Here is a 25,381-nt window from a genome sequence, read left to right as displayed (position 1 = left end):
TGAGTTATTTTATACAATATGAATATCAATATAATTACAATTGTAAAACATTTTTTTTAACAAGGATGGACTGATTTTCGGATTTCCAAATCAGAGTCAACACTACATTTTCCACAGACTTGTCTTTGCATGAAGCCCAAAAGGGAATAGCATAAAAACGAGTGTTTCTGTAACTCCTTTATTTTTGCTGATCAACCGTTTGTTACCTAAGGTCTGAGACAGTAGAAGAGTCAAAGGGTCAGGAATTCACCTGTCAACAACTTTAAGCTCAAACATCAGCCAATTCTGGAGGAAGTGGGATCTTAGGGTGTCTGCTCTCAACGTGCTGCTTGAAGGGAAAATCCAGCTCCCCCCCCCAAAAAAAATAAAGGTTACACGTCTATCTGGGCAAATAAATGCTTAAAAATGAAACAAAAGCTTGTGGTCATGGAGGGGATGCCGACGCTGCGACCCTACAGGACAAAGTAGAAGTGCCCTGTGGGCTCGAGAATCTCTTCCGGCAGGGGCGGTGGGGTCGCGCCTGTCAGTGGTGGCCTTTGTCATGCATCTTCTCGGGGGCTGGCGCAGTGGCTCTGCGTCCCTCGGAGTGTCGGGCTCGTTTTTTTTAGGAGGCAGCAAGTCTTGGGCCCACGGCTCCTTTCAGCCGCCCTCAGCGCGGTGTCACAGCGAGAAAGTCCGCACGTGCAGCGGCCGGAACTGCCGCGTCAGGGCTGGCGCGCGCGCCCGGAGCGTGTTGGCGGCACTCCAGCCCTAGCAACGCGCGCCTAGCAACGCGCGCCGGGAGCGCAGAGGCTGCGACGCCCCCTGCTCGCCGGGCCCAGCGCGCCCCGCCCCGCCCCGCCGGTGGGTATGCAGCAGGGCGGGTGGGGGGGGAGACTCCACGGGGGGGCGGGATGGGAGAGTGCGCGGCTGATGTGGGAGGGGGTCCCGAGAACCCGACGGGGGTTGGGTGGGCTGGCTCCCCGACTCGGGAAAGCACCTCTTTCCCCTTCCATGGAAAATATGCCTTCGTCGCCGCTCCGACAGCTGGTAGAGGGCCCTTTGTGATGTCAGGAACGGAGAGGAAAAACTGCCCCCAGGTGGTCCCCCAAACGCGGGCCCACCTTGGGCATCCTGGCCGGGACTAGCCTAATCTGAGGCTCTGAGCAAGCCCCTCCGAATCTCTGGGCCTCAGTTTCCCCTACCTGTATCATTAGGTAATAGAAATAACGGAGCAGTATTTTAGTTTTGTAGTTTATTTATTCATAATAAATTATAATGACACGGACATTATCCAAGTACGTACACCTTGTTTGCAAGTTCTTAAATGCCTTTCGGTATATCCTAGTTATATTAAATGTATGATGTGATCAATCACTCTGGCTTTAGTTTAATATCCTCAAGACTCATCTTTCAATTTATTTATCTTCTCTTGCTTTTTAATGTGTATGTTATGCATCTGAGTAGGATTAATAATAGTGCAGTTAACTTACACGATGGCTTTTGCTATTCATCTAGCAATCATTGTTGGTTACAATCATCAATTATCAAGTTGAGCCCAGGGCTTTTATCAGCAGCAGCTTTGATAGAGACTTAGCTATGCTGGTCCAGAGCAGGGCTGGGGGTTTGTAACTTCATGATGAAGGTTTCAGTCCTGCCACTTACGTTGCAGTTTAAATTTGGGCAATTTATTGCCCGAACCTTTGTGGGCCTCAGTTTTCTCATGTGTAAAATAAGGAGAGTAACTGACTCCATTATTGTTGAGTGATTTAATGAGTAAATAAATTCGTACAACCATTGTTTGCACATGTTAAGTGCTGTTTTTGATCCTCAAAGAAACCAAATGGTAAGTGTCCCGTTGTGCACATAGGAACCTTGGCCACGTGGGAAATAACTGTAATCCACAGGTGTCCTGGAGTCAATTTCAGCTCCCAGGGACGCCTGTAGGAAGCGTTGGTTGTGAGCAGTTAGACGTATGGCTGCTAACCAAAAGGCTGGTGGTTGGAACCCACCAGCTGCTCGGTGGGAGCAAGACGAGGAGGCTGTGCTTCCTAATGATTGCACCTTGCAAACCCTGCCGGGCAGCTTCTCCTCTGTCCAGTGGTGCTTGACTCAAGGGTGGCAGGTCTGCGTGCAGGTTTGGGGAGCAATCTTTCCAGAAGCAGAATGCCACCACTTTCTCTCTTGGAGCCGGTGGTGGGAGCAGGTGACTGAGTTGCTGACCTTTCAGTCAGCAGCCGAGCTCTCTACCCTCTGTGCTACCTGAGAGCGTCACAATTCAGACCTACTTCTGTCCTAACTCCAAGACTAATGTGCTTAACGAGATGCTAAGCTAGCAATGCTGCTGCGCTGTAAACAGATTCTGTTTATGTATCTGAATCCTTAAAATGGAGTTAAAATGCTATAAAAACATGTTTCTTCTATGTAGATGTTATGTAATAAAAATTCCGGACTAGAAGTCAGCATTATTTACCTCGTTATGATTTTGAGTAAATAATGTTTCTACTCTCTCCGTATCTTTAAGTAAATGGTTCACATATGATGCTTTTGAAAAGCTACCATCTCAAATTCTCCAACTCATATTTAATGAAGTATTATTTAAGATAGGAGAAGTTACCCTTCTCATAAAACTATAAACAGTTCTAGAGGATTTTTGATGGGCAGAAACTTTACATTATGATTCAACTAAAATGTGCAAGGAGGTATTTAACTATCCCCTATTTGCATATTTGAAATAGTTGTATAGCTAACCTGAGATACCTTCCCTAATTGTTGGAAATGTGAGAGTTATAGGATATTAGAATTTTATCAAGTATCTCTTTGTGAGCAAAAAATCTCTTTTAATCTCTTTAATGAAACAAGGTCATTATCTTACAAATCTGCTTTCTGTGCAAACATGTTTAGACAGAGAGGAGATTAACTTGAGTGTCTTCATTAACTACAGAGATTAGGAGGTGGCTGCATGAACTATTTTCCAAAGGATAACTATAAATCTCTGAATACGGCAGCTCACTACGACGATCCTACTGATTCGGGGGTAAGTGATCCTAAAAATGATCTTTTTCTTAAAATTTTCTATGAACACTTTTCAGATGGGATGCAGGACTCTCTGAAGGCAGTAGCTAAGAATCCAAGCAGAGCCAGGCTATTTATAGCATCCGCAGTGGCTAGTGACCTGTATGGATGAATGACCATCTGTCGGTAGTTTGTTGACAATGCTGAAAAGGAGCCTGGCAGATAGGAATTCTTGTGCTCTGTTCATTTATAAGCAATACATCTCAAGCTTTTTGGAAACTGTCATGGGATTGCTCCTGTCAGCACATCTTGTGACTTATGATAGAGAATCCTAGAATGTCTTAGAAGTAACCTCGGATTTCCTACTTCAAAACAGATATTTTTGGGGGACTGTGCAAGCTACTTGAGCTTCAAAGATAAATATAAAAGAATCCTTATTATCAAGCACACAAATGAAAACAAAACACAACCCACTGCCAGGGAGTTACTCAGAGTGACCCTATAGGACAGAGTAGACCTGTGCCTTAGGATTTCTGAGACTGTAAATCTTTCTGGGAGCAGCCAGCCTAGAAGAGGCTGGTAGGTTTGAGCCACTAACCTTGCAGGTAGCAGCTCAGTTCTTCACCTACTGTGCTTTGTATGAGGGCCCTCGTCAAGGCGAGGTCTGCTGACCATCAGCTGGTCTAGCATCCTCATTGCATAAATGGGAAGCAAAGGCACATGCAGACGCACCTTGAGCGGAGACACAGAAGTCAAGAAACTTCATCATGTGGAAACTTCTATTTCCAATTACAATGCTCTTTCTATTAGCTTTCCGTGTGTGTGTGTGCTTTGTAGAAAAGATTTATTTTAATTTGTTGTGACTCAGTATATAACAAAATATTGCCTTTTATTTTTTTTTGCTTTAATGAGAGTTTTATTTGCTTTGAATTACAATCTGGGTGGATGTTTTCCTACCCAATTTGCTTTCAATTCAGCAATTCATGCGCATTTCATTTCGAGCCACTGGTTGCAATGCCCACAGCGTAGCGCCGGTCTCCCCTCTTCCTCCCTGTGCATTCCATTTCCCTCTCATTTCCTGCCTGACGTCTGAGCTTCCTCTGTGGAAAAGGCTGTCCTGCTGATGGAGCATGACTGATTGTTCTGAGGCACTCACACCTCCATGGTGTTGGATAGGCCTTCCGGTTGTGTGCCTGAAAGTGGAGCTAAAGGAGTGAGTTCCGTTCAAGTGTGTCCAAGAGACAGTCTCAGGCTCCACCAGTCTCTCTCTAGCAGACCAGTAAGCCTGCTCATTTTTATGCTTTTGAGTTCTGTCCGCATTTTTCTGCCACTCTCTCCCTGACCTCTTATTCTGATTCCGCTCAGAGCAAGTCAGTGGTGGTAGCCAGGCATCATCTAGTTCTGCTGGTCTCAGCACCATAGAGGCTGGGTTCACACGGCCCATTCGTCCTTTGGGCAGGTAAGTGGTTCCTTGCATCTCTGACTTTCCTCACTCTTTGCTGCACGTGGGGAGAAATCAAGAGTTGCAGTAGATAGCTGCTCACCATCTCTCAAGATCAAAGTCACTACTCAGCAAAATCAGAGGTAGACATTACCAGTTGCCCTTGGTGCCCCTACAAGCCCATGGAAACATAGCCATTGCAGCCATTTGTGGGTGCAGTTCAGTTTCATTCATTAGGAAAAGGATCTACTCATTTTAGAAGCATTGTAAACACACACAGCACATTTACCAATTTAACATCTTTCACATGTACGATTTCAGGGCCATCATATATGTTGTCCAACCATCAACCTTTTCTGTTGCCAAATTTTCCATCACCGTAAACAGACACTAATGCTTCCGAAACCATGTAAAGCTATTGTTTCGTTACATTTCCTTTACCCTCCCCACCCCCACCCCTGCTAACCTGTAATCAACTCTAGTCTCTCTGCTTTTGCCTATTCCAGATAGTTCATATGTGTGAGATCATACACTGTTTGCCCTTTTTTGGTTGACTTATTTCACTCAGCGTAATGTTTCCGAGGTTTTTCCAAGGTGCTGTTAATGTGATAGCACATATCAGATTTCATTTCTCTCTTGCCGGCTGAGTAATGCTCTTTGGTATGTAAATGAGGGTGAGGAAAAAGGTGATGGGTTTGTGTTGGGACCAGTCTTCATGTTCCGTGGATGGCTACGGACGGCCGGATGACTCTCTCAGTACACACTTGTCCTGATCGCCTCACGGTGCCTTAAAGAAAGAAAGGCCCAATCAGAACAGCGGCTTCCCAGGGGATTTTCCGGGCCAGTGACACTGCAGGCAAAGAGGTCAGAATGTTCTGGAGACTGTTTTCTGGAGTTCCAGCTTGGTAATCTGGATATCTTTTCTTGAAGGACACAGGATGTCACAGGGACCTGTGATGGGGAAGGAAGTGTACAGCAGATGGAAAACGGTGTTAGTGAGGAAAAGACCAGAGTTGTGTTTACATCCTGACAATGCACCTACTCAGTCCTCGTCCTGCGAGACGTCCTACACTGGGAAACCTCACTGCATCTAGCCCGCAGCCCGGACCTCGCCCCTTCAGACTACTTTTTGTGCCCCAATCTCATAAAAGCAATAAAAGGGAACACAACTTGAACCCCATGGGGACACCACAGCTGCATTTGGATGTGGTATAAATCGAAGAGTGCAGAATTATTTGAGGAAGGGTTAGAAAGAGGAAAACACTGCTGTCAGCAGTGTATAGGCCTAGATGGAGGATATGTCAAGAAACTATAGCTTTCCATTTTGATACTTAGTTTAATAAAGGTTTGATAAATACTTCTGTTATTTTATAGAAATACTTTCTGACTTACTCTTGGATATAACACTTTTATCTAGTTATCTACTGATGGAACTTGAAGTTGTTTTTACTTTAAAGGGCTTTTTTAAAACTTCATTTCTTTAGACATGTTAAAATTGTGAATTAGATGAGGGTTTATATTTCAGGTCATCAATTTGTATTAAACGATGTAAGCTCCCTATCAGCCACTCCCAATAGCTTGATCTACAGCCTCCTCCTTTGCTTTCTCTTTTCCCCTTGGTGGAATGCTTTCCTCCCTTCACCCAAGTGAACACCGGTCTGCCCTCTGGTCTATTGCTTTATCTCCCCTCCCCACTCGCACCCTTGGTTAAAGTCTTTCTTTTACTATGAAAACCTTTTTCTTCATTTTTTTCTTTAACTGTTTTATTGCCACTTAATCCACATATCACACAATTCAATAGTTCAATCATATCAAGAAGAATTATACAATCATTACCTTTGGGAGTCGAACAGCCCTCTCACAGGGGTCGCCTAAGACCATTGGAAAACACATATCTCCAATGGTCTTAGTAACTGAGACACCGCATCTTTATCCCCCTCCAGGTGGATCCACCCACTTGCAGATACACCCACATATGAGTACCCGGCATAATGACATCATCGCGACAACCCTATCACATACACCCCATACAAACACAGGTGTATGTGACAGGGTTGGCACCATCATGTACTTAAGCAGACCAGTCACACGTGTAGAAAGTAGCTACTGTGTAGAGAGTAGCTACTGAGTAGAGAACAGCTGCTGTGTTGAAAGCAGCCATATTGGAAGTAAAATGACACTTAATGAATTATAATTACTGGGTAAATGTGAAATCAACTACTGAAAAAGATATCTGTATCTGTACCATGGGAACTTAATCTGGATGCTGATTGGTTTTTTTATATTTAGCTGTGGTTGATGTGAATATTGCCCCCTTGTGATAGTAAGAGATATGTAAAAAAAAAAAACAGAGAATGGTATCATAGGAAACTTTAATGAACTGTATTGACTGAACTATGTCATGTATCATCTTTTGTATTATTAAACCTATTTGTGATATATTATTTTCCTTAGCAAACCATACCATGGCAATGGATCATGTAGAGAAGAACATTAAGAAAAGATAGTGAGGATTTTTTACAGTATGCTTTTACCTCAATAATTACGGCAGAAATTGAGAAGCCGCAATGTGTTATTTGTTGTGAAGTTCTATCTGCCAAATCTATGAAGCCAAACAAACTAAAATGTCATTTTGATAACAAGTATCCAAGGTTTGCCCGCAAGGATACCAACTATTTTGGAAGCAAAGCTGATGGACTCAAGAAAGCCAGGCTTGACACTGGTGGTAAGTACCACAAACAAAACGTAGCAGCCATTGAAGCTTCATATGTGGTGGCACTCCGAATCGCCAGAGCTATAAAACCTCACACCATTGCTGAGAATTTACTGTTGCCAGTGGCCAAAGACTGTTCGAGTTATGGTTGGAGACAAATTTGTTACAAAATTGAGTGCAATTTCCTTATCTAACGACACTGTCCACAGAAGAATAGATGACATGTCTGCTGATATTCTTGATCAGGTAATCCAGGAAATCAAATCTGCTCTACTTCCAATATCTAGCATCCAGCTAGAATCTACAGACATTGCAAACTGTTCACAGTTACTGGTTTATGTGAGTTGTATTTAAAATGGCAACTTTAAAGATGTTTCTTTTTTGCAAACCTCTTGAAACAACTGCTCCACACCATGTTTTGACACAGTTGGTTCATTTCTGAAAGAGCATAAGATCTCTTGGGAAAAGGTTTGTGGTGTTTGCACAGATGGCGCTCCAGCTATGCTAGGATGTCGATCTGGATTTCAACATTTGGTCCTGAATGAGTCACCAAAAGCCATTGGAACTCATTGTGTGGTTCATTGGCAAATATTAGCAATGAAGACACTGCCACAAGAGTTACAATAAGTCATGAAAAGCGTCATAAGTTCTGTCAATTTTGTAAGATTGACTGTTTTCGCAACTATGCAACGATTTGGCTGCCTGGAATAATGCTCTGCTAGTTCACACTGAAGTGAGATGGTTGTTGAGAGGAAAAGCTTTAAAATGTGTTTTTGAGCTTCGTGATGAACTCAAAATGTTTTTCTTTTCTTTTTTTCAAAATGTTTTTCAATCAGAAAGCAAGACCGCAGTTTGAAGCACTTTTCAGTGATAAAAGTGAACTACAGAAAATAGCTTACTTGGTTGCCATCTTTGCCATCTTGAATTAGTTAAATTGATCATGCCAAGGACCAAATGCAACATTCCTTGATTTGTCTGAAAAGATCTGATCAATCCAAATGAAACGAAAGCTTTGGCAAAAGAAATTGGATTAAAATAAGATTTACATGTTGCCTACCTTATTTGCTTTCTTGAGGAACATGACATTGAACCAGACAAAAGGACTATGATGATAATTTCTGTGAAAGAACACTTGCACATGCTTGCAGATGAAATTTCACCGTACTTTCCAAACCTACCTGACACCCCATTTGCACTTGCTAGCAGCCCATTCACAGTCCAAGTTGAAGATGTTCCTGAGACAGCACAAGAGCTCATTGAACTTATCAACAGCGATGCAGCGAGAACTGAGTTCTCTACTGTGCCAGGTACAAAGTTGGGATCCAGTGTTTGCAGTCATAGCCTGTTCTGTCTGAGACTGTGTTCCGCCTTCTTCTTCCATTTCCAACAACATATCTTTGTGAAACAGGACTTTCCAGCTTGTTAGTTATCAAGTCTAACTACAGAAGTAGACTTGTTGTGAAAGATGATCTTTGTTGTGCTCTGGCAAAGACTCCCCCGAGAATTTCTGATCTGGTGAGAAAGAAGCTATCTCAACCTTTGCACTTTTTACGCATACTGTCACAAAATGTAGCAATGCAGATTACTGTTGTTATATTAAGACTGTAACCGTGCTACACCATGCTTCAAGACAAAATTTCATTTATTTGTAATTAGAAATAAATATTTCACAATATATAATGACATATTGTTTTGGTGATAGACCACTGTGCTTTATATTTACATTATAATTGATAACAGTAACAAAATGACAGTGATGAAGTAGCAACGAAAATAACTTTATGGTTGGGAGTCACCACAACATAAGGAACTGAATGAAAGGGTCACCGCATTAGGAAGGTTGAGAACCACTGGTTGAGAAGGAGGTCAACTGACCAAGTATCAAGTTTGATCTGATTTTTTTCCCTTTAGAACAGCAGTCTCATACAATATTGTCCATTTTTAAAAATAATTTTATTGGGAGCTCATACAACTCTTATGACAATCCATACATACATCAATTGTATAAAGCATGTTTGTACATTCGTTACCCTCATCATTCTCAAAACATTTGCTCTCCACGTAAACCCCTGCCATCAGCTCTTCTTTCCCCACCCTCTCCCTGCCCCCCATGAACCCTTAATAATTGTTCTTTTATGATTGACTGGTTTTACTCAGCATAATGTTCTCTAGAGTAGAATATTTTTCATAAAACATCAAGTACCCAGTATTGTACGTAACAAAATTTAAAGTGTGCATTCTGCTTTTTACTAAACAGGCCCTACCACTTCCAGCAACCACAAGGCATGCTGTCTCTCAGGTGCCAACTGAAGCAAGCTCCTCCTCAAAAGGTTGTGTGTCACTTCGGGGCCAAGATGGGGAAACTGCAAAGCAAACTCAAATACAGCACGTATAAATACAGGTACAGCAAGACTTCTGCGGGGCCCTCGCTTTAAACTTGCCATTAAAGAAAGAAAAGACCCAAAGTGAGTGTTATTGACCTCCCTCAACGGTCAGTTAGCCTTTCCTCAGGGGTCTGAAATAGTCTGCCATTACCTAGTCTGTTCTCACCCAGTGAGGGTCTCCGCCCGCTTCTAGTGTCAGAGGAGACGGTTTACTTGATTCCAAGCGTTCTGCTGTGTTGAGCATGTTCAGAGTAAGCGGTGCCACTGCTGGTAATGGCAGCGGGTCTTCTTTTTCTGCTCTTCCTGGCTGAACCTGCTCCCGGGGCCCACATTCTCCTTCCTCTTGTTCCACTGTTCACTGCTCCTCCCCCATACACCTAACATCGGCCTCTCGTGTTCTGCCTTCTCTGTAGCAGGCCCGATGGAGCTAGAGAAGAGAGCTTTCAAACGAAAACCTTTCAAGAATACAGCCCAGCCCACGTGGATTCTGTCTCTGCCATTGCTGCTCTGAACTCAGAACTGTGTGTCTCTGGAGGAAAAGATAAGGTGGGTTTGCAGTGAGCACCAACTCGCAGGGAAACTCTTTGGGGGGAAGTCCAGGCCATTCATTTCTAGTAGCAGCATTGACTGGTGTAAGAATACAAGCGTCAGAGTTAGGTAGACTGGGTTTCAAGACCTGACCATCCACTTCTATCACTTGGTGAAAGTCTTTTAATTTTTTTGTACTTCAATCCCTTTATCTGTTTTACGGAGGTAATATTCTCATCCTTGCAGGACAGTTGTAAGTGGACGGGTGTAGGTAAGATCCTGAGCACTATGCCAGTGTATCCAAAGGCTTTTTCTAAGTGGCAAGGCTGATGGTGCTGGTCAGCCATTTGTGGTGGCTACAGACACACACGGGCCAGTAAGAGGGGGCCCCTCGTCTCTCCTTTTGCTAAAAGTGCTGGACTGGGGTACACTGTGATTTTTCCCTTCCAGCTCTTGCCTTCACTTTTCATCTGTCATTGTCACCTGGAATCTGGTCGCTCTCCCTCCCCTGCCATTTGGATCTATCATGGTGTTTACAGCAGGATATTGGTAGGAAAAATGCTGACTTACCGTACAATGAGTGACACTAACGATTCCTCTCATTCTCATTGGTTTGCCAGACTCTTCCATGTCTCTTTGCTTGATTATCTTGTCTTGCTGCTCAGATGCACAGCTCGTTTTATCTAATGCCTCTCAAATCAGGATGCATCTAAAAATGCATGATACAATAGTTTAATTTTCAACACTTTGGTCTTAAAATCTGTATCATCTTAGATAACTGAAATCTTGTTCCTATGACCCTTTCTCACATCGGGGGGTGTAGATAGGGTAAAAATTGTCCTCTATGTACTGCAGGTGAGGAAGCTGGAGTTCAGCTAGGTTAAGTGCTATCAGGCTCCAGCTCCAGCACGACACCTGTCCCTCACTCTCGAGCCGTGAACTCCAGCGGCCAGACCAGAGCAAAGGAACCTGGGTAATGAAATGGTCGAGTGCTCAGCTGCGCAAAGGTCAGCAGTTTGCAACCACCTGCCTCTCGGTAGGAGGAATGCCTGGCATTTTGCTTCCATAAAGATTAAGCTCATTGCTGTTCAATAAATCTTGGCTTGTAACAACTTAGAAGTCTTCCAGGGAAGTCCTACCGTGTGGCTCAGAGTCAGACTCAACTTGAAGGCAACAGTAGGCAGAGCAATACTTTGAATACCATGTAAGGGAAGACGTGCTTGCAGAAAGACATCAAGCATTCTACAACGCTTCTTAATATGGTTAAATTATTAAATTGAATGATATGGCCAATAAAATTGTTAAAAAGAATATATTACATAGGGAAAAACATTCAATATCTCAACTTTAAACAAATGTATATGATTATAAGGATCTACATGTGACCTCCTCCCAGGGGGACGGACAACAGAAAAGTGGGTGAAGGGAGACATTGGACAGGGCAAGATATGACAAAATAATAATTTATAAATTATCAGGGGTTCATGAGGGAGGGGGAAGTGGGGAAGGGAGGGGAAAAATGAGGAGCTGATGCCAGGGGCTTAGGTGGAGAGCAAATATTTTGAGAATGATGAGGGAAATGAATTTACAAATGTGCTTTACACAATTGATGTATGTATGGATTATGAAAAGAGTTGTATGAGCCCCTAATAAAATGATGAAAAAAACCCAACAATATAGCTGCAGAAAAATCAGGAAACTGAAATCCTTAACAGGTCTTCTCACCCTAATTTGAAACAGAAGCATAATGAAATTAGTGGGGAAATCTAAACCCATATGGAATTCCCCCTTGGTATTTACAACCAGAATCTCACTTGAATCAATCCCTTTATCCCAAACCCATCAGTTAGGCTAAGAGGAGTGGCCCAGAGTTTTGGAGAAACACAGGAACCATCAGAAGGAGAAGGGAAAAAAAGCCCCAAACCTGAAGCAGAAGGACAGAGCAATTAAGATCCTCATCCTTGAAGTAGGGGTGCTTAGTGACAAGGGAAATTAAAGCAGGGAATGATCCAGAGGCTTCTTGTCTTTCAATGGCTAACCTGAAATGCCCTAATGACTCTCTGCAGACTGTTGTGGCCTATAACTGGAAAACTGGGAAGGTGGTGAAAAGGTTCAAAGGACATGAACGTGAAATCACTAAGGTACGTGTCAGACAACTATTACTATGAAAGGAGTTTGGAGCTGAATAAAGGACTACCGAATAAGTCAAGCTATTAAGACCCAGTATTCTTAAGGAAAAGTGCGAAGGCTTTCTATTTGATGTTGTAAAGTCCCAATCTAGGGAAGGGAGGGAGTAAATCATTCACTTATTTGTTTATATAAGCATATTGGAGTCTTTTAAAAAATGACCCTTCAATCACGTTGGTGGAAATTAGAGAACCTTTGAACAGGAAACAGGTCTCTCTCACCTAGTGTGACTTCACAAGGGGTGTGCATTGGACACTGACTGCGTCTGGAAAACAATGCAGCAGGAAAGTGAAAAGACCCCTATGCTCAGAGACTGTCTAGAAGCATTATGGGGGGGCAGGAGAGCCAAGACGAAAGCTAAATACACAGGTACAGGCAAGAGCTCGCAACACAGGGAATCCAGGACAGATAAACCCCTCAGGACCAATAGTGAGAGTTGCAATACCAGGAGGGGAAGGGGAAGGTGGGGGGAGAAAAGGGGGAACTGATCACAATGATCTACATATAACCCTCTCCCAGGGGGACAGACAACAGAAAAGTGGGTGAAGGGAGACACCGGTTGGTGTAAGACATGAAAAAAAAAGATAAATTACCAAGGGTCCATGAAGTGGGGAGGGCGGGGGGTCAGGAAATGAGCTGATACCAAGGGCTCAAGTAGAAAGAAAATTCTTTGAAAATGATGATGGCAACATATGTACAAATGTGCTTGACACAATGGATGTAGTTATGGATTGTGATAAGAGCTGTAAGAGCTCCCAATAGATGATATTTTTTAAAAAGCTAAATAGAAATTAACTTGCTAATAACCTTAGAGAGTGGCATGAGCTTCCAACAAAAATTATAGAGAATGACAAATGTATGATTTCCTGTTCTGAAATCCTAATGGGCCCAATAATTTGTTGCAATGACAGGAATATAAGTCATAGACAATACTCACTATTGGGGGGTTATTAAGGAAGTGACAGATGAGATTAAAGTAGAGTCCTTTAGCCTCTGTTCAGGCAAGTGCTGGAAAGCTCTCGGTTCTGCCAGCACCAGCCCAGAGCCCCCCACTCTGCAGTAAGCATGGCCCAAAGGCACTGAGCTTTCTCTCGCTGGGGTCCAAGGGCCACCAAGCTGCTGCTGCCACTTCTTGTTGGCATCACAACTCTCTGTGGTTCCATGCAGAGATCTCTGAGCCAAAGGATATGCCCAGGTAGGGAAATCTATCTTTTCAGCCTCAGGAATGGCTTATTTTTACGCCTAGAAGGATGGGCAAACTGTACGGTAAGGGTTTTAGGGGGAGAGGGGCTCGGAGGGAAGGGGTGATGATATCAAGAAAAAGAATGTTTGGAAACTGGCAGTAAATGTAGAGTTCTGCTGGAAATGGAACAGTTTGATGTATGTCTTAATCCCAATTAATACACAAGTAACTGATTGACTGGCTGACTGACTGAAGGAGGCTGGAAGGTCCCTGAAAGCCGTTCTCAGTTCTCCGTTAGAAACCGGACGGACCATGGGTGGGCACACGACTTGCAGTCTGCTCCAGTATGTATGGAAACAAGCGTGTGCAATAAGTACTAGCAAACAGAATCTAGCGCTTTGCTAAAAGAGCAGTGAACCACACAAACTGAGCACCCTTCTAGGGATACAGAAATGGTGCAGTGAACAGCATTACAACATAAAGCCATAGATTCTAGAAGAGAGTTATGATTAATAAGAGCTATGCGAGGCTACTTCATAGCCTTGCACCAATTGTGCGGTGTCATGATGATAAGTGTCACTTAAAAGTGGGGAGGAGTGTCACACAGACCCGAACCTCTGTAGGTGACAGAGGGGAGAGATTCCTATGGCAGTGAGGAGATGTAAGGAGGCTTCATGGAGGAGGTGACATTTTAACCATACCTTCACCTTGTCCTTGGGTCTCTCTTGACTTGTGTCACCCCATGTCGGAAAAATGGCTCCTTCAGGCATGGAACTAGATCACCAGGCCAGTTTCTCGAGGTGTTGCTAGGTGGGTTTGAACCCCAGTTTTTTTGTTAGTCTGGCGCTTAACCATTTATATCACTAACCTTGAAGGGCAAGGTGGAATTTGCTACCCAAAGAGGAAAAGGAAGCTCCACCTGGAGAGAGGTGGAAATTGAAACTGACCTTGGTAGCTTTTAAAATTCATTTTAAGTCTGCGTGTGGAAGGGAGTCATGCAACCCAGCCTTTTCTTGTCTTGAAACCCAAACCATTAAGAATGCCAAAGCGATTTCTTTGGGATTTCCCCTGAGCAGGTGGCCTGTATTCACAAGTCGAGCCAGTTCTTCAGCGCATCTCGGGACAGGACAGTCCTGATGTGGGACTTACACGCTTCCTCACAAGCCAGGCAGCAGTTCCCAGGCCATGCCATGGTGGTCACAGGGCTGGCCGTGAGTCCAGGTAAAGCAAAGCAAATCTCTCCCGGACAAACTTTGTGCTCTCTTAAAATTCTCTAGTCAAGCCCCACCTCATAGGCCATCTTCCGACCCTTGTTTCCAAAGACTCCGCCCAGCTGTGCACTGGCTCTCGGGACAACACCCTGCTCCTGTGGGACGTGGGGACTGGACAGTGTGTGCAGCGAGCCGAGGTGTCCAGAAACCTGGTATGAACTCAAACTTGGTACCGAGCAGGGCAGCAGGTGGGAGCATGCATGGGGCTGGGAAGGAACCTGGATACCCACAACTGGCACTTGGAGGCGTGGGTGCCAATTCCTGCCCTCCCTAGCTCTCTGGAGAGCCTGAGGGCTAGGGTTATCGGATCCAATGTTGCTTGAGCATTTGTCAGATTTCAGATATGCTCATCTGTGCTCATTTCAATGCCTGTCCTGTGGGCTCTCCCTGTTTGTGGACTTCATAAGGAGAGGGGATCCTGTCACCGTGGGTTATTGTGGAAACTGTTGTATGCCTTGTCATTGGGGGCTTCCGTGATAGGCTCTTCTAGAACCTGTGAGAACCATTTCCATAGTCTCACCTCAGGGCAGTGTTCTCCTGAGCTACCTCTGGGCTGGAAATTCTGAGCTGGGCTTTCAGGCCCGCTGAGGGTGCCTGCCACTCACAACTGACCCAGCCGCTATTGTTGCTGCTGCTAACCCAGAAGACACAGGCAGCACCCGACTGATGTGGAAATGCAAAGCATGAAATTCTTCTAAGTCAAGTTTACTAGTTCAGTGTACTTGAGATGTTGAGAGGCAATTTGTCAGAGCTCACAGGAAATTACAGCAGAAGACAGACTCAAGAGGAAGACTTTTTGAAGAAGTTCGTTTCTTCCAGGTCACTCACCTGTGCTGGGTCCCCGGAGAGCCATATATCCTCCAGACCTCCGAAGACAAAACCATCAGGTGGGTTACAGCGCAGCAGGGACAGTGCTTCTGGTGAGGGTGAGGCTCTCACTCCGCTTCCCCACGTTGCTGGGTCTCTCACCGAGCCTTCTCATCTACTCCTCTCCTGGCCCCGTGGGTCCTCTGGGAAGAAGTTGGATGCTGCGGGGGGGTCAGGGGAAAGCTGCTGTTCTTGGTGGTGTCAACGCAGCTAATTCTTTCAGCCCCCACGGTGTGATGGTGAACAGCTGAGTCTCAGGAAGTCTCTTCCAACACCTTCAAGCTGCCTGACCGCCACTTGCTCCCCCTGCTCAGCAGCTTCTCGCCTGGTTATCAGCCCTCTGGTGCTTGGCCAGCAAGCACAGTGAGGACCCTTGGCTCTCAAAAGAGGTGCCACTTAAACATGGTAGGAATGGACAAGAGGGAGTGCGGGGGGCGGGAACGAGTCAGAGAGCTACAACAGAACAATTTCCAAAGGATCCCTGACCAGGGTTTTCCAAAGCCTATGAACCTTTTGCCTTTGACATTGGAATGATGAATGTTCCTCTCTATATATGTTCTCTCCCCACCCTACCCCCCACCCCCGAGTCATCAGTTGTAAATAGTGCCTCAAAGGACTAAATTAACTTGCGCAATTAAGATCCTTGGTCTGCATTCCTGTCAACTAGCTCTCAAAGTTGATCTCAGATGTCATTCAGTTTGGGGGGGTCTCCTATTGATCTGGTTCACATTGCTGTGATTAGGCAAATCCAGACATTCCATTCCGATGGTCCTAAACAGCCAAGAGCCGAGCTTTTATGTTACTTGGTGGGCTGCCAATTCAGACACACTCACGACAGGGTCCTTTCCTATTGTACACTGTCTTTCAGATTATGGGACAGCCGGGGGCTACAGGTGGCTCATATGTTTCCTGCAAAGCAGCACATTCAGACCCACTGTGAGGCCAGTGGGGATGGACACAAGTTTGTCTCCTGCAGCAGTGGCTTTGGAGGAGAAGGCTGTGAAGCCACGGTGAGAGACTGTGGGGCCGAGGGGTCTGGTAGCTGATGAGTAAATGACTCACTCAGGCTTCAAGTCAGCGGGAGCCCTGCGTGCGGGTGGAGGCAGGTGGACTGCTGACCACAGGGTATGTGGGTCAAACCCACTAGCCACTCCGTGGGAGAAAGATAAGGTTATCTGCTCCCCCAAATTTCACAGCTTCAAACACCCTCCAGAGGGTCACTATGACTCAGCATCCAGCCGTGTGAGCTAGTTACTATTGTGGTTCCCATTTTCTAGACGAGGAAGTAGAGGTGCGGCAAGTTAAACCTTCCTCCCCAAGACCACCCCCCTAGTAGGTGGTAGATCACGGAGCTGAATCCCAGCTGAGCATTCCCAGTCCCTCACCTGCTCCTCAGATGACGTGGTTTCCTCCGACTGCGTCATTTCTAGGACAGCACAGCTTGCTCTTCTCCCTGAGCGTTACTCTTCAGCTGTGATCTGGTTTCTAGCCACAAGAATGGAGCTGGGGGGCCTGTCATGGTCCTTGTGGACACTAGTCTTTACGTATCAAGGCCCAGCCTCCAGACATTAAATCCGGAGGTTTACACTTGAATGTACTTATGAGAAAGGCTACAAAGTTTTCAGAGGACCCACAAGGCCAAGAGGCCACTGAGTGATCATGGAAAGCGGAAACGCCCAGACCTCCTCCTCATTGCTGTAGGACCTGAGCTCGCTCTGGCCACGGAAGACAGCCAGTCTTCATTGGGGCCCTTGGGCCGTGGTGGGAACTTCATGTAGCCAGGGAATGGATGGGCAGTTGGAGCTATGAAGGAGGCAGAAGAGGATACGGAGTGCCTTGTCCACGAGGGAGGGCTCAGATCCAACCTGAGGCAGAGCGGGAGCTGTGAGGGAGGCAGGGGTGTAACTCTCTCTGGCCAGGTGAGGATGAAGACTGGCCACGCCTTTGGGAGGGGCTGGGGAACAAGGGAGGAACCCATCTCTCTCATCACTGGTGTGCCAGGCTGCTGCCCGGACTTAATGCTGCTGCTGAAAGTCAAGATGCTGAAAGTCAAGATGGCCGCACAGCATTAGGCCAGCTGACCGACCGTGGGAAGCAGAGAACAGGAAGAGAGCGGATGCAGATGAATCCTTTACTCTCGTCTATTCAGAAACCTGGCCGGCTGGGTCTCTGGGGTGGAGGGAGGCCTTCACCCTTGTGAGTTGGAGACAGTTCCAATCACGTGCTCATAATTACTATTGTCCCCCACTATATCCTTTCACAATAGTGCCGCCTTAGAGTTACCTCTTACAAGCACATGGCTGATGGCTGTGTAGCCCGCAGCTCTAACTGGAGGAGCAGCCGACAGCCACGCCCCTTATCCGCCCCAGCACTGGTGTTAGGTTACCCTCCTATGTACTCAGGGACCTTTAGGGTTAGCCCAGGTTGTTATGTATGTGGTTATTGGTAATTAGGGGAGTTTGCAAGTGCCCCCTCCCCGCCCCGCCCCAGAGTGTATAAGCCTCTGCTGGAAATATATTCTATCTCTCTGATGGGACCTGGCTCCTAAAGTCATGACTGCGAAGGTGAGGCCTTGCATGTGTTGCCTTGTCTGGTGTCTCTTTGGTTTACCCCTCAATTACACAACCGCCCCTTGGACCCATTCAGTGTGGTGGCTGGTCCCGCAACAGATGATCTGTCTGTCTCCTCTCGGGCCACTTTGGTGCAGCTTCTTGTTGGCATTCGATCCATTTCTTGTGTTCTTTTGAAGCTCAGCGTTGCGGAACCACCATCTGCACCTGTCCCTTGGGTTTTCGTGTCTGTGTCGTAGAGGCCTGTGAAGCAGGTCTGCATGGTCTGCCATCTTGCCGGACTCTGTGCCGCTGCTGGTTAAGACTGTTAACGTCACGTTGATTAGAAGTGGAAACCGTGTGCTTTTTGGTGTGGCTCTGACATTAAGAGGAATGCTTTTAATACAGCATCATTGAAATATTAATGACTTTTTTGTTGGGATTTTTCATTTTATTCCATGATTTTCTCCCATTCTATTCTGGACCACCCAGTTATCCTGGTCAGATAAACTCGGCTCACTGCCATCCAATCAATACCGACTCATAACGAACACCTTGTGGGTTTCTGAGAGTCTGAACTGTTTAGAGGAATAGAAAGCCCAGTCTTTCTCCCTCAGAGCTCCTGGTGGTTTCAAACCGGTGACCACGTGGGTCACATGGAGACTGGTGGCGTCCCCAAGACTGTGGTTCTCAGTCACTCTTGGGGTCTGGAAGTGAACTCACCCTCAGGACACCATTGTCAGCCAAACAACAGACAGGTCTATCAAGGAAAGAGTAACAGTGGGGGCGCACACCTAGCAGAGTCAGCCCCTGAGATCAGTAAGGCAGCATTTACCCAAAGGCCAAGTTCAGAGAGGTTAGGAGAGAGGGAGGAATGGAAACAGGGAGATAAGAGATGTTTCCTTGTAGGATTACAATTGGTGATATGAAACTCACCTGCTGTGTAAACCTTCACCCAATCTGTAATAAAAAATTTAACGAAAAAGATTATGTGGGGCTAGTGGCGGGAGCGGTGGGTTATGGGAGGGTGGAGCACGAAGCTAGAGGACTTTGCGCCTGCAGATTGTTTACGCTACTTCTCTGCAGTTGTGGGACCTACGGCAGACCCGCAGCAGCGTCTGTGAATACGTGGGGCATTTCCAGACGGTTGCCTCCTGTGCCTTTCTGCCAAGAGCTGTGACTTTGATGCCCGTAGTCGCTACCTCATCCCATGACTGCAAAGTGAAGATCTGGGATCAAGATTCCGGAGGTAAGGAGCCTGCGATCGCTGCTTGTCAGAAGATCAGTGAAGCCCTAGACTTCCTTAAAGCTCCCTTTCTCTTGCCTGGCGTAAACCAAACTACCCAGGCCCTGCCACGCTCCAGCAACTTGCCGGCTAAGGGGCACACGTCGTCATGTAGACTCCTTCCTGAGAGCCCAAGCCTTCTTCCAACCCGGGGGTGCTCAGACCGCTATAACCTGTGCTGCTGCAGTGTCTGGATGCTGGGCAAGCATCGCCCCTCCCGACCGCATTTGTCAAGGACCAGCATGCTCTCGGTGGGGTGCAGTCAGGATAGGCCCCGAGGGATTCTCCTGTTTTGCCTCTGAAATGAAGGTCTGAGATCGCAGTAAGGTTTTGACACGTGTGCACACCAGAGGAAACCAGATGTCTTAGGGAGCACAGCGCTCCTTAGTCCTCGGTCCATGGCACGCGGGGCTGGCTGCTCCGGGCCAGTTACTACACACCCAGGTCTTCCGGAAGCCAGTGCTTGCTTTATGGTGGCTTAAAATCTGGTCATGGTGGGAGGATTCCGCTGTGAACATTTCGGTCAGTGCTAAAACTGGAGTTGGCTTCTCAGTTTTGCTCTCAGAAAGCTGGTCTCTTCCCACTCCCTCCCTGCTATTCTGGTTTGGCCATGGAGTTCCCGAAACAGGAATAGCATGAAGTAGAGAACTTCACACCGTATCGCCCCCACACCCATCTTCCAGAAATTCATCTCCCTGCATGCGGCGATAAGTCTAGTGACACTCTGCAAACAGCGGTGGCACGAGGCAGTGCTGTCCCAACCCGGAATTCCCTTTCCCCAGTTGCCACTGTGGGATGCGGGCTGAGCAGGCTTTTTCCATTGAGCGATCACAAACTGAGACCAGGGAAAATACAAGGTCTGCAGTGCTGGCCTGATGGGGTGGCGTCAATGAAGGGCCATTGGGCAGCTTGCTGGGGGGGCGGGCAAGGGGGGGAGAGCCTGGAGCAGCTGGAAACCCCCAAAGCTGGCTCCTCCGCAGGCCTCAATGATCCTTTGACCTAAAAGAGAGGGGGCAGCCTTTTATCTGCTAAAAGCCTTTAGGATACTTATCTCCGTGGGCCATACAAAATTATCAACTTAGAACTGAGCCTGCTCTATTTGGTCGAACACGTCACTCCCCGCTGCTGGGGTGGCTGGACCGGTTTCTCTTTGGTGGGGCAGGTGATGTTAGCTGTTATTAATGATTGCCTAGGCCTTACACAAGCCTGAGGGCCAGGTGTTCCCCACTCCTGCCGTAAAGGGCAAGAAGCAAGGCCCGTAAGAAACCAGCAACTGAAGATCAATATCCGTGGCCTTTCAGAGTTCTCTAGGCAAGTAGCTGAGGGCATGATTTTGTCCTTAGCAGGTGAGGCCCAATTGTGGGGACATCATTCCAGGTGTCCACGGCCTCTCTAGCTGGAGCTTTGGGATTGACCCCTCTCCGGCTTCCCAGCTGGAGGGCTTTCCCAGAAGTGCGCAGCAACTCTCTCACCTGGGTTCAGCATGGCCAGCAAGCAGCTCACTTGCTTGGCTGTCTGAGGAACACGGCACTTCATGGCTTGTACTCTTGGTCTACCTGTTGGTTTCCCTTTCCTCCCTAGCCTGCCTCTTCACACTGTCTCTGGATGGATCCGGGCCCTTGACTTCCCTGGCCGTCGGTGACCCCGTCTCCTTGTTGTGTGCAAGCTTTAGCCGAGGAATTCATCTACTGAGAGTGGACCACAGCCGAGGACTGGAGCTGCAGGAAGTGGCGGCATTCTGAGGCTGAGGGCTAGTCCCTGGACAATATCAAGCCCCAGCCCTGCCTTTCTCAGCGTGGCTTCATGTTTTCCACTTGGGAGAGAGGGATGTGGGGCTGGTTGTTTCTACTTAGGCTCATTTAGAAGGTAAATCAGTGTTCCAAGTTGATTCAAGCCCAGTGGTTCCCAATTAGGTATATAGATTTTTTACATAATGGAATAATCTTAAGATTCTCCCTCAGTTAAATCCAGACACATTTTAAGTGAGTTTTTCAGACTGCTGTGCAAAAAAAGTGTGCAGTTGAGGATCACACCTGAGTGGTGGAGCCATCTCTGTGCGCCCACAGCACAGGGTCTCACCGTGCTGAGCTGACCTTTTCTGTGTCTTCACAGAAGAAAATTACCAAGTTAGTCAGGCCCAGAAACTCTGAATTCCTGAGACAAGAAACCCTGACTGAGGCCTCGTATAGGAAGCCCCACGTGCTGCTGCTGCTGCTGCTGCTCGGCGGTGCGAAGCTGACCTGGAGAAGACTCAAGCTTTGGGTTTTACTCCTAGGACTAGCAGGCGGGGAGGACTTCAGACAAGGGGGCTTCAAAAAGCTCGCGGGAGAGTTTCATGTCTTTTAATTCTGTTTTTCCACGAAGCCCCCTCGTGTATCTCTGGCTGCTGTTGGGATCTTCCTGCACCAGAGCTGTGGCTGCAGGAAAGTGCACCCTGAGCTGGTGTGACAACAGGGCCATTTCCCCAGTTACAGGAGTTACCAAGCCGGTTCCGTAGGTAAGAAAACAAAGAGGCTTATATACTAAGGTGGGAAAAAAAGGTCATGTTCACATTTCATATTTTTATTTCATTTGTAGAAATTCCTTTTTTAGGAATAATCATCTCTGAAATAACCATAGAAATCTGAGGGAAAAAAAAGATTGGGCCCCATTGTGCCCCAACCCTTGAGCTCCCGCCACGGGGAAGTGCAGGCTTGCTCAGGCCCCACCTGTGCAACCTGACTGCAAGAGACCAGGCCTCAGCCTGGTGCGCTGGCAATGTGGCGCCCTCTTTCCTTCAGGCCAGCCCCCACCTGGGCCAGCTCTGGCCTGGAGATCCCACTTCCGATGAGCCCCAGCTCATCATTGTCTTCCATGGCCTCTCGTCCTGGGGGTCAGTGGCAGGTAGCCATCTTCACCCCCTGCCTCCCTCCTGCTCCTCTGTCTGTGCCCCCCCCCCCCGTGCCCGGGTGAGAGTCCAGTGGAAGCTAGGGCAGAATCAGGCCCAGGTGTGGAATCCTCTGGAATGGTTTTCGAGTGGGTAATCCCTCAGTTCTTGGTTTTGCATGATGAAAGAATTCACGCTCAAGCCTGTCTTGTATCCCCAGTGGGTTTTAAGAAGGACGGGACAAATGGCAGGTTTTAGTCTCACAGGAGCTCCAAACTGGGCACGGTCAACCCTGTGGAGAAGAGCACCCACGTGTGCGGGACTGGGGAGGGATCCTGGGTGGCCGGAAGCACAAGAACCCGAGAGGCTTACAGCATGTAGGCCCAGCTGCAGTGGCATGGGGGCCAAGAGGCTGTGGGCCCCAAGAGGGCCCTGAGGGGGCTCATCCAGGTGGTGCCTGTGCGCCCCCACCCTCCAACCTGCCTCTGACCAGGAACAGGGGAAAAGAGTAAGAGAGGCTGTGAGACACTCACCCTCCCCTGCTGCTAGGAGCCAGGTAAGAGAGAGCAAGAGCCAGAGCATGCGCCCCACCTTGAGTCTGGCCCAACCCCTGACTGGGGGAAGGCGTGGTTGAAGGCATTGGTTGATCCCATTGGCTAGGTTGAGCCCACCTGGGTGATGTCATTAGCCCAGGGCCTAGTTTGGACCCAGCTGTACCCCCACCTGGCTGGGTGCTTGAGTGTGAGCAGGGTCAGTTTGGGGTCTTCATAGGTGACTAATGGTTGCCTGATTTCCTTCCAACCTCCTTTATGGGGGCCTTTGCAGGCACGGGAGGGACAAGCCCCTGACCCTAAATCCAGCTACCTAACACCTTTTCTTCATTTAGCTCTATGATCTCAGGCAAAAGAGAAAGTGTCAGCTTCTTGCTCTGCAGATTGAGCATAACTGAAACACCAGGCGAGAGAGACAATGTATGCTTGGGAAGAGTAGCTGAAGTTTATTGTTCTCTCCGTTCAGACTGAACATTGTGGATTTTCCCCAAGATGAAATGTTCTCTTTCCCAAGCTACACATTTATCACTTCTCCAGCCATTTTCCTGGCTCTTGTAGTCGAAGGCGTCAGTCGTCTGGGGGCATCTCGGTTTGGTGTCTAAGCTCTGGAAGGGCGCAGGAGGCATGGGGGAGGGAGCTGATTGGTTGAGCATCCACTACGCCCCAAACCATCTTCCCTCACGACATGCTCAGTCTTCTTCCCACTTCGTAGATGAGGAAGCGGAGGCCGAGGATCTTGGAGCCCTTTGCAAACCCCAGCTTACGCCCCAGTCAGGAAGGGGAGGAGCTGGGATTTGAACCCCGGTGTTCCTGACTCAAAGTCCAAAGTGTGTTCCTCTGTTCCTCTGCCCTTGCAGGACTTTGCACGGCTTTCCCTGTCCATTTTACAAATTCAGAGAGCATGGCATTGTGTGCTTTCTGGACCAGTGAGTCACTTTGGCCCCACGGTGATGCCCTTGGCCAGGTGCTCGGGTCGTGAACAGGTGTCTCGGGGAAAGTTCAGGAGTGGCACAGCTGACACCTTTCCCTGGCAGGAAGACAGGCAGCCAGTCAGGACAACAGCGGGTTCAGAGAGGGCCCCCAGGAAGGAGGGCTGGTGACTGTGAGAGAGGGCACTCATGGAAACTAGTGAGCCGCTGGTGACTTAGAGATGACCAAACCAATTGTCCCCTGAACTCTGCACACGTCCTGAGGGTGAAAAACGCTGGTCTATGCAGAGATGAATACATCCTAATAGTATCGAAGTCCTACTCAGATACTCCAGCAGCTAAGAGAGAGAGATACTCAGCTCACTGCCATCAATAGTCCATGCTGACTCGTAGTGACCTTCAGGACAGGGTAGCTGGTCCTGTGGGTTTTCCAGATCGTGTAACTCTTGATGAGAGTGAAAAGCCTCATCGCGCTCCCTCGCAACAGCTGGTGGCTTTGAACTGCTGACCTCGTGGTTAGCAGCCCAACACACAACCATGACGCCACCAGCACTCCATGCCTAAGATTTAGGACATTAAAATGTGTGCATCATGAAAAGGGATTTTCCAGCAACAGCTTCCTTTTTCTGGGAAAGCATCTAAGGACCCTTAGAACCTGGCCAGTTATATATTTATCACTTAAATGTTTGTATTTGCATAGTGTACCTATAGATTTTAAAGCCAGTGAACCTGAAGATGACTTCACGTAATCAGGATGATTCAGGGAGCCTGCCTCAGGGCCCTGGTGGTGTGATGGGTGAAATGCTGGGCTACTAACCTCAGAGTTGGCAGTTTGAACCCACCGGCCACCCTGCCGGAGAAAGGAGAGGCTGGCTGCCCAAGTAAAGATGCACAGCCTCAGAGACCTTATGGTGTGCTCTACTCTGTCCTGTAGGGCCACTGTGAGTCGGGTCGACTGGATGGCAGGGGGTGGGCTTTTTCATCGGGAGCACTTCTCCGTGGGAAGCCTGGTATAAAGGTCAGTTCTGAGTCTAGGCTGGAGTGAGCCAGAGGGTGCATTTCCAGCAGGCTCCCTTTGAAGTCAATACTGAAGGCATGCCTCAGGCGAGGCTCTGAGGGCGGGACTCTGCTGTCCCCATAGGGAGCTCTGGCCCTACCTGGGGCCAAGTCTTGATCCTCACTTGCCCGATCTTCATCCTCCACTTCTTCTCCAGAGGGCTCAGTCCCACCCGGCACCCTCCACTCCAGGTCTTGGCTGGGTTCCATCAGGCTCATGCCCTACCTCTCACCCTCCCACCCCACCCCCACATATTCAAGATACTGCTAGCGGGAGTGCTTTTCCAGCTGGCTGGCCTGGGTGGCCAAGCAAGACCTAAATGGTTCAACTCTCAAATTCCTGAGATGCCTCGCTATCTTTCCAGAAAAAATTTCCACCCAGAGTTTGAAAGTTCCTAGCCCTCCCTGGCCGCCCATGGATATTATAATAACACATTTGCTCAGGGGATCAGTGACCCAGGAAATGGCTTGGCTTCCTCTGTGTTTGTTTAAATAAATGCCTGCAGCGCCATGCTCTGCTGTCCATTCTCTGCTTGTAGAAAACTCGGACAGAGGGACTTTCTAAGTACATTTTCCT

The 25,381-nt window shown here is 47.5% G+C and overlaps 1 protein-coding gene across 1 annotated transcript; it reads left to right on the top strand.

Annotated features, from left to right (window-relative positions):
- Nucleotides 1–767: 767 nt before the first annotated feature.
- WDR31 (WD repeat domain 31) lies at nt 768–25,054 on the top strand. Its single transcript, XM_075560354.1, has 11 exons — nt 768–843; nt 2,924–3,016; nt 9,406–9,549; nt 9,946–10,078; nt 12,127–12,201; nt 14,507–14,651; nt 14,753–14,853; nt 15,521–15,588; nt 16,437–16,578; nt 19,204–19,366; nt 20,984–25,054. The coding sequence occupies exons 3-11, from the start codon at nt 9,434–9,436 to the stop codon at nt 21,142–21,144; spliced, it is 1,104 nt and encodes a 367-aa protein (XP_075416469.1). The 5' UTR covers nt 768–843; nt 2,924–3,016; nt 9,406–9,433; the 3' UTR covers nt 21,145–25,054.
- The last annotated feature ends 327 nt before the right edge of the window (nt 25,055–25,381 follow it).

This window comes from Tenrec ecaudatus, chromosome 10 (assembly GCF_050624435.1).
Source record: "Tenrec ecaudatus isolate mTenEca1 chromosome 10, mTenEca1.hap1, whole genome shotgun sequence".
NCBI lineage: Eukaryota > Metazoa > Chordata > Mammalia > Afrosoricida > Tenrecidae > Tenrec > Tenrec ecaudatus.
Note: the sequence above shows the minus strand (reverse complement) of the source record. Positions and strands in the feature narration are given on the sequence as shown.

Coding starts and splice junctions, on each gene's coding strand:
- WDR31 (XM_075560354.1), top strand. CDS start 9,434: ATGCTGTCTCTCAGGTGCCAACTGAAGCAAGCTCCTCCTCAAAAGGTT. Junction 14,652..14,752: donor AGGGCTGGCCGTGAGTCCAG/GTAAAGCAAAGC, acceptor TTGTTTCCAAAG/ACTCCGCCCAGCTGTGCACT. Junction 14,854..15,520: donor CCGAGGTGTCCAGAAACCTG/GTATGAACTCAA, acceptor CGTTTCTTCCAG/GTCACTCACCTGTGCTGGGT.